Source organism: Diachasmimorpha longicaudata, chromosome 11 (genome assembly GCF_034640455.1).
Source record: "Diachasmimorpha longicaudata isolate KC_UGA_2023 chromosome 11, iyDiaLong2, whole genome shotgun sequence".
In the NCBI taxonomy this organism is placed as follows: Eukaryota; Metazoa; Arthropoda; class Insecta; order Hymenoptera; family Braconidae; genus Diachasmimorpha; species Diachasmimorpha longicaudata.
In genome coordinates this window covers 4235035-4244541 of record NC_087235.1, presented here as the reverse complement: position 1 = coordinate 4244541, position 9507 = coordinate 4235035, and the positions used below count along the sequence as shown (strand labels likewise).

The window sequence follows — 9507 nt, the reverse complement described above, 5'->3', positions numbered from 1 at the left end:
TTTCTACCTTCATCCTCAAAACTTCTATAATTAGAGTTTCCTTCCTCTGATGGGTGTACAGCGGTTGATGCTGAGGCATGACCAATGGACTGTTGAAGAATGAGAATTGATTGCGAAAAGATCCACTCCCAATTGCCAAGCTGAAAAATAAGAATGAGTTTCGTTGTATACATGATCAGTATGCGGGTTAACGATTTAGGGAGACTACAAGGCTCACTGCCAATATCGTTTGACGTAATGATCGTCGAATGTCAGGTGAATATCTTCAATTATTTATTTCTGTAGCCACTGGCGGTGGAGGGCTTTGGGAACTGAATGAGGATGGTGATATTCAGGGGAATATTGTTGTTTAAAAAGATCCTCGTGCCACGGTACAGAAGCACCTCCAACTTAAATACCAGTGAGGGTCATATGGTGGCATGACATTCACGAGGGATTTAAATAAATACCAGATCTATTGCTGAAGAGCATTAATCGCGCTCCAGAAGAGCAGTTCTGGCCTCCCCTTTCGTCTGGATCTGTAATGAATACAGTACCTTGCGCAAAAGATATATATATATATTCACTGCTTCCGAGGAACCTTTCCGTCTCTGTGTTCTTCTGATTGAGAATAAATTGTTGGAGGATAATTCAGGAATTAAATTTATGAATTTCGAGAATCGGTGCGATAGGTCGATGGAGATGGAAAAATCAGAGTTGGAGGAAAGTAGAGGAATTTGATGTTGATTTGCTCTCATTAAAAAATTATTGGCTTTGACCCAACAGTCCTGATCATACCATATTTTCTCAATTAATTCATTGATTAAGTTTCTCAAAGGCAGAATGTTTTTTTGGTTTACTCTCTTTGCTGATATCAGGTACTATATTTTCTCGGGTTATTGTGGGGTAATTTAAGCACATAATGGTGATGTAAGAATGAAAAGGAGAGACGGGGTCGGAAATAGCAGTTCCCATCACAATTAACAATGAAACTACCCCGTTTTGTGAATAACAGATTTCATAATCACCGGTCTCGTCGAAATTTCCATAGGGTGACGAGAATCGATGAGATGTTATGAGGGACATGAGTTAAGACTTACGAAATTTACCGCTAAAGTCCATATCTAAAAAATTATACGAGAGCTTATCTCCTGCACACGTTATTAGAAAGAAAATCTCAAAGCAATTAGAAACGTAATTTTTCCAATTTCATATTTACTCGCTTAGTGTTCTTTTTGGGTGGAAAAATCGAAGATAAATTGCCGCAAGGAGATAAATATTCAGTAACAATTAGGAAAGCTCTGAAAAAAGTCTGTAATAATTCCGTAAAATGCTCCTTGTGGTAATTGTGGAAAATAATTTCCTAATTAGAGAAGGATTTCCTCTGCGTGCAGTGTCAACCACGTCATTGCTCTATAAAAGAGTCCTGGTACGTGGGCACTTGTTGATGACATCCGGGAGGAATTTGATAAGGTGTCTCATACTCAAGAGACTTTTCTATTCTCAAGTCTTTCCGGCTAGGTACTTACACTCCTCCACAATTTCCCTTTCGTAATCAGAAAAGAAGGGGCACATGCCCCACGATCTCATGTTCCCGCATGTGGTTTTACATCCGTTTCATTGGGTGAACTGGAGAAAGAGGAAGAGGACGACGACGGTGGGGTTTGAGGGGTAAGGGAGAAGGGCGCGTGGCGGTCGCGTGCCAGTTGCCACTGGTGACTCGGTGTCTGCAACCCCACAGTAGTCCATTCTTAAGTACAACCCCCCTACCCCCTCTCTCCACGACTAGTCGCAGCCTCCTCTTTCTTCACCTTTCCTGGTTCATGCGGCATTGGGGTTCGTTTCCATCCTGTTTCTTCAAAGGGGGAATGAGGGAAAGAGATGAAAAATCATTTCTGGTGATTAATTTTTGGGTTTATGGCTTTTTAAAATGTTAGGGAACGTCTTGACACTTCATAATACAACCTAGTGTACAAGATCGTTTTAGTCAGTTTTTCAAATGGGAGGTTTTATTTAAGGGAAAAATCCCGTCATGAGTCAGGCGGTCCAATTACCCCAGATTACATCGAGGGTGAATGAATATGCCGAAAGGGAAAATTGTGCAATGATTGAGATACCGAGAAAGGATAACTGCGGGGCTATCAAAGTGTTTCATAATTAGGGAAATAAATTTTATGAATTTTTTAGTGAGCATTAAATATTTTCTAGAGGGGGAGAGGAATTTCGAAGACAAATTCTGGTGCTGGCGCCGGAGAAGAGGTGCAAAATGGTGGTGAAGAAACAAATCCAGTGGCACTGGAAATTTTATTGACTTAAATGCATTTATCCCGATTTTTTTATAGAAAATTTGTATCTAATCTAGAGACATTCATTTTGCCACAAGACTCCCTATTATCTTAGCACTATTAATTTCTAAATTAATTATTATCAACAATACTAGACCATCGATTGTACACGAACTTCTCTCAAACATTTTTGCTCACATCCCCTTCCGTTTGGAATTCATTTAAGATTTCCATCTTGAAAATTCAAATTATGAACATCCTGGTCCTATTGAAGCTGTTCCGATCTCCTCGCCGACACCTTCACCCCGTCATATTCTATGAGAATTGAACGAATGACTTGCGATCCACAGCAAGATCGTTAATTCCCAAAAATTAATTTACTCCCTCCCTCCCTTTTAATCACTGATTTACCCTCCAACAGAAATTTTTCTTTCCTCATGAATGAACCACAGTATCATCACGTAACTCTGAATGATACCCAAACTACAGGCCAGCCTACCCACACACCCCAACAGGATACCCAAGTTTTTATCTTCCCCTGCCAGCTGATCGGCCGGATCCTTTGTAACCCCTTGACAGTGCGCGCACACCCGCACCCACCACCTGCGAAGAAACCAAACGTGGTGTATTGTCGTCGGAGCAGGCGTTCCGCCCTTACAATCCAACTGCCTTTCACCCTCCGAGCAATCACACACACAGATGTTGGACAATGAACATACTGACCTTAGCCAACCGAATTGCGGAATGAATAAATAAAGAAGACTCTCGGTTTAGGTCCTGTTTATTGGCGAGGATTATGAGGAAATGGCGAACAGGCGAGTGATTCAAAGACCTGAAATCACCGGAGCTATTAAAAACCCGGGATATGAGCTGTGGAAAGTGGAGAAATTGAGTGAAAATAGAGTTAATGTCCCCAGTGGAAACCCGACATCATTAACTTGTGGTTCATGTTTAACTCCTCATTCAGATTTTTTTTTTCGAGTGGGACCCACCCCCGTCGACTTCTCGGGTTTGAAACTAAATCGAGGGTTGCCCTTAAGGTCGGATTTTTTTACGACCCTCTCCAATTACCAGCGGTCTGACATCCACAAAAAAAAGGGACTAACTTATCTGAATGGGTCGATGACCGAACCGTAAACACCGTTTTACTATCTATTATTTTAATAGAGGGTTGGAAGGTACCATGGGGAGATCGTTGGGGCGGACACCTTGATTCTAGAGTATAAACCCAGGTACAGCTATGGCTAGTGGCGATTTAGAGGTGTCTTCAGCAGGGGGAAGATGAAAATATGAAATTGACAGTTTTGCCGAAACTACGGAAATCTTTCCGTTGAATTCAACCCCCGGGTTCAGTAGAAAGTTGGGAACCTGTAGAAGACAGCAATGTGACACGCAAACGTCTGAAAATCTCGAAATGGCAGTTGGCCAAAATGCGAGTAGACATTTGGCTCGTTTTTCATACTGTCTCAGCTCATATCCCTTTTTCCAGTGGACATGCGTCTGCTCGACGTCATCTTCTCCACCGAGTTGCGTTAGTCAAGTGCAAATTCCCGGGCATCCGCTCCCCACCCAGATAAATCCCCATGGCCAGGGCACCCAATAATCATCAAAATTCCCCATCAGGAACAATGGAACATTAAAAAATCAAAGACATTTGGTGTACTTGATGGGTCGTTGTACGCCGGTCAATTGTCGGTGGTTTAACCGTGTGGTAGGCACGCGACAGCTGCAACCAGAGATGCTGAAAATAACCACGGCAACCCCATGCCGAGTCACGAATTCCATTTCCAACACTTACCAACCGTGTTTGCTACCACCCAAATATCACTCATTTAAATACGACTACCTCATCTCCCTCCGCGACAATTTTCAACTTTTTTTTTTTTCGGGGCGAAAGTATTAGCCGAGTATAGAATTGTGGGGGGAAAAAGTTGTTATTTAGTGGAGGAACCAGACGTTTCCGGGGATTTTTTCCTCATCCACGTGTCTCGACACGCGACCGAAGATCGGTATCTTTGGTAACAATCACTTATGTTAGTGGGGTCTTTAAGCTTTTTTGATGGTTTAAAAACTCTCTTTCCCGGTTGAAGAACTAAATGAAGATATTGACAGCTAAAAACTCCATTAGGGATGATACATGGACGGGCTCTTAGGTAATTCGTATAAATAATTATTCAGTGTTTTGTGGCAGGAAGTCACGACGTTTGAAATTGCGTCAAAGCAAGTTGCTCTTTTATTTTTGGCAAACGACGTCGATACGCGTTGGACACCTGTTCCAATAGCACCTAGAGTCTATCCACGGTATTCAACTGATGACACCAGTGGAAACTTTCCGACACTCTTTGACTCACTTGGTGTTGTAAATCATGACGATTGATATTGCCGGTAGTACATCAAATGATTAAAACGACATTTATTGGACAGACATAGGAGGATGTTTTGAGCGTCAAGTTAAAAGATTTCTGAATACGTTTTAACGGTTGGATGGAAGTCGAAGACACCACAGGTTGGTGCGCTTGGTGGTTCTGCTGGCATTGGGCCAGACCATTGCCGAATTTAGCACCGGCGGAGGCTGACTAACCCGCGTGGCATTCATTCAATCGACGACCAAAAGACCCCACTACTGATAATCGACGGCTCAGCAATGCATTTAACTCAACTCCACCCAAACAATTTCAATTTTCACTGGAAAATCCAGTGGGAAGAGTCGAAAAACTCAAACTGTTATGACTCAACTCGGAAATAAACACTTTTCACTTGATGAGGAATCCAGTGGAGGCTTCTTCAAGGCACTCAAAGGAGGAAGAAGTGGTCGGGGACGATGAGTTGACTGGGACTATTTATGATTTTTCAAATACCGATTTTTCATTTAGTGATATTGTAGATTTTATCGTGATACCTGAGAAGTAGAAATCGAGAATTAGATTAGTCTTCGTCCAATTAAAATTTACAACATTGTACATCACCAGAGTAAACAGCCGGAATTTTTTATCGCGAAAAAAATAATGTTTCGACTTTGGGTCAATCACTGCATCACTTCAAGCACTAGGTGAGTTATGTTATTGCTTGGAGTAAAAAGTAAACCATCAGAATGAAGAATAAATTTGGCCAATGGACAGATTGCAGATTTTTCCATACATTGCAAAATTAATTCTCAATGTAAATTTGATCCTGTATGGAGCCTTGCACTATCGAGTCCACACAAAAATAAAATCAAAATAAAATTAATGGAAATGATAGCGAGGTATGTCGGCATTTACGAAATATATTGACCTCTGTGAAGTAATAACTCAAACTAGATAAGAAGATGGATAAAGAGTTCGTCGATTCCCCTAAAAAATTGCAATGATTAATCTCGAAATGTCCATCATCCGGGTCCATCGCAGAGATGTTTTTTTTTGTCGCCAAGTTATTTAGACGTGTCCCTCACCCGTTCCTGCCAAAAATTCATCTTGAATCGTGCAAAAAAAAAACGAGTGTACACATTATGAAGGTTCGAGTGGGGCTCCCATCCAGCTGCCCTTTGTGCCCCAAGACAGCCAAGAAGATGGAATACATGCGATTGAGGGTGGACACATACCAGTGCCAGTTGATCTTCGTGGTGGCAGTCCAAAACGATCCAAAAACGTGAAACACACACGTTTTAACCCACCAGAATTGTTGGGAGAGAGGGTGAAACGACAGAGGGGACATTCCTCTACTCGGTGGCACATGCTGGGGCGCGTGGTGTGTGCCGACGACAACGGTAGAGCAGCAGCTGAAGAAGGGTGGGGGATAAGGCACGAGGGAGGCTGGCTTCGGCTATATGTAGCCCCGAATCATAGCCGGACCAACTATTACCTCCCAAACTTGCAAGACGTTAACAAGTACCCACCCTTTTGTCTCAGTACCGTGATTATACCATAAAGTACTTAATCTTCAGTTTATGGGAAAAAATTGAGTCATTTTATCGATAAATTAAATTGTGGTGTTTGGTGTCAAGTGTTATGTGCTGTTGATTACCAAAATTCGCAATTGAATAACAAAAAAAATGCCGCGAGCATTTTTAATTACTCACAGGAGGTACAATGGACCTGAAGAGTTTGAGGAAAATATCAGAGGTGAGTTTGTGGCGATTCATATTTTTTCATATTTTTTAGCGATTCATAAATTTCTGGATTCGTGCGTCATTTGCTCTGAAGAATGTAGACTATTGCGCGCTATTTTTGTTTCATTTCGAGAGTTGTAGGCTCGAGCCGGCGAGTCTTTTACCCGATAAAAACAATTTATTACTCTTCAATCCCCAGGTTTTAGTCCTGAACGAGGTGTAAGAATTCCCGAATACAATTCCAATCAGCCAACCTCGGATGGTGTCAGTGATTGCGCCAGTGAGACGTCATCAGAATGCCCCGAGGAGCTCTACAACCTGACGAAATTGGCAGAAGTCAGTTTGGCAGCTGCTGCTGGTACTCTAATTCATCCGAACAATGTTATTCATCATCGTTCAGCATCACCACGTTGGACAGGTGATATGAAGGATCTCGACAAGTACAGAGTTATCACTGAGGAGACAGCAAGCCTCCGACAGGGACTTCACATTGGTGAGGCCTCTGATTTAAGCCTGAGGGAACGAACGCGATTATTTTTCGAGAGAATCGAGACCGAGAGAGAATTACTGGAAGTTAGAAGCCGCAGAACTTGCCTGCGATCCCCACAGCTGTCTGAGGAGTCCAGAAGATTGCTGAGTAATCAATCCCAGAGCCCACCACGGCGGAGGATCTCTTCGGGCCAGTCGGACTCCTCTAAGACTGATGACAGTGAGGAGCACGAGTGCCCTGACTGTGGGAAAAAATATTCAACTTCCTCAAATCTTGCGAGACACAGACAAACGCATCGTTCACTGGCGGATAAAAAGGCGAGGAGGTGTCCTCATTGTGACAAAGTTTATGTCAGCATGCCGGCTTACAGTATGCATGTGAGGACACACAATCAGGGTTGCAAGTGTCATTACTGTGGTAAATGCTTTTCGAGACCGTGGCTCCTGCAGGGACACATCAGAACGCACACAGGTAAATTCATCATTTCTCTCCGGGAATATGTGTTCTGGGGGCATCTTTCGACGGGGTTGCTTTCTGCACGAGTGCGTAGAGTGAAATTCATTGACATACATTCACGAACTTTACGCACTCGTGCAAAAACTCATCATTTTATCAGTTCTCCGACTTTTGTTTTGATTTTCCATTTCTTCAGGTTTTTTTTGGTAGAAAAATTTCTCAAGTAATTTTTCCAGAGCTGAAAAAAATTTGGGAACCGTATGAAACAGGGAAATCAGTTCAGACGTTGAAAGTCCAACCCTCCATTTCAATAAATTATTCATGATTTCCTTAGACCCCCATTCTCCATCTATTAATGATAACACTTGTTATTTATTCAGGTGAGAAGCCCTTCAAATGCACAATTTGTAATAAAGCCTTCGCCGACAAATCAAACCTCCGCGCTCACGTCCAAACGCACTCCAATACGAAGCCCCACGTTTGTGGAAGATGTGGGAAAGCCTTTGCCCTGAAGTCCTACCTCTACAAACACGAAGAATCATCCTGTATGCGATCCCACCAGCGCTCCATCCCCGAGACTAACAAAGAAGAAGTAAAAACAGTAACACCAACAATTCCAACATCATCGCCAATCAGTGTTATTGTACCTCGACCAGCAGCAATCGAAACCTCATCATCGCCCGTGATATTTTCGAACATAATTCGACACACGAAAACGAGCCAACCGATCACAATACCATCGCCCCAACCGAAACGACAGTATCGAGAGATTCAGGAGGATAAGCAATCGGATTTGATGACACGAATGGTCATCAGAACGTCAGTTATTTCATCAAATCCAGAGCATGTGCCTGGGCGTGTGCCTGTTGGTAAATCGGCCCTCAATTTTTCGGATCCAACGAGGGCCTCGGCCTTCACCAGGCCCACTGCCATCAGTCTGAACCTGGCCATTGCTTAGAAAATATATCGACGAGTTATTCTCAACTCGATTCCAAGTGCAGGAAGTGATTTTTTTCGCCAATTCAAGGATATTCAAGTACTTTGAGTGGATTTCCCCCAGCCAACTACTCTTTTTATGTTTGTTGTCGATCACCAGAGCCTTCACTTGGGCCTTATTGGGCCATAAACTTCTGGACATGTTAAAATGCTTTGGTTATTCAAATGTGGTAGGTCTGAATGTTACTGATTGTTGGATATCCTCAAGCGAATTTGGATGAGCCTGTGCTGCAGATTCCAAGCATCCTCCATAGGGACCATGTAGATAAGATTATCAGAGTTAATTGTGAATCCATGTGCCATCAATAGTGTACGCCGAAAACACTTGTACATAACTTCTTGACGTGTACTTAAATACTAATTTCGTACTCACTAATCGTGCTCTTCAGTGGCAGCTAATGATTCTAGATTTAATGATTTCTCTCTTTGTTTTCGTTCTGTGAGAACGTGTGAAAATTTGTAGTTTTATCTTAACTTCTTGTTTAACTTTATGTATTATTGTTGAATGGAATAGCTTCGACAATGTTACCGAGTGTTTAAACTAGTCGAGCCACGTACCAATCACTGCCAAGACATCTCTCGTTGGTGTGGATTCATGAAGATCTAGATTTGATTTTACCGACTGACTCTGAGTTACCACGAGAGTTGAGTTTGGTGATACAGTGGGGAACGTTGGTAGTTCTTTAGGGATCTAGATGTAGTGGAATAAATGAGGGGAGGGGGGGGGGATGAAAACTCGGTGAGGAAGAATTGTTGATCAGTTGGAGGATGTTTAATACCTAGTCATTATTAATTGTAAATAGCATTCCCGTAAATGTAATATAGTTTTTTAGCACTAGATCGACTGTAGATATTGTAAATAAGTCTCTATGATTAAAAGAATAATATTTGGTAATTGGTAGTTGTTTACTTTTTTTGCCTCGTGATCTTTCATTATTTCCCCGAAGGGCAAGGGGAACCCCCAATGGAACAACTTCCCAAGTTTGTCCACCAGGATACGATCCAGGACCCCCTGAGGCAGCTGGTGAGCCTGATGTTTCTGTAAAAATAGTCGAGACTCTTTTCTATGATAAAAAAAGGAAATGATTGGAATGATGAAATTGATCTGAAGTTTGATAAACCTGCAATTCAGAACAGGGTCGAAGTGAACTGATGCTGAGTCTGTGGAGTTCCAGTTTTTCAAATCGAAACTTGCATCGTTGGATTGAAATATT

General features: G+C 42.3%; 1 protein-coding gene across 1 annotated transcript; it reads left to right on the top strand.

Annotated features, from left to right (window-relative positions):
- Positions 1–5582: 5582 nt before the first annotated feature.
- Positions 5583–9188, top strand: LOC135167344 (zinc finger protein 585A-like). The gene is made up of 3 exons (XM_064130451.1): positions 5583–6364; positions 6551–7312; positions 7678–9188. The coding sequence occupies exons 1-3, from the start codon at positions 6295–6297 to the stop codon at positions 8253–8255; spliced, it is 1410 nt and encodes a 469-aa protein (XP_063986521.1). The 5' UTR covers positions 5583–6294; the 3' UTR covers positions 8256–9188.
- Positions 9189–9507: the final 319 nt, after the last annotated feature.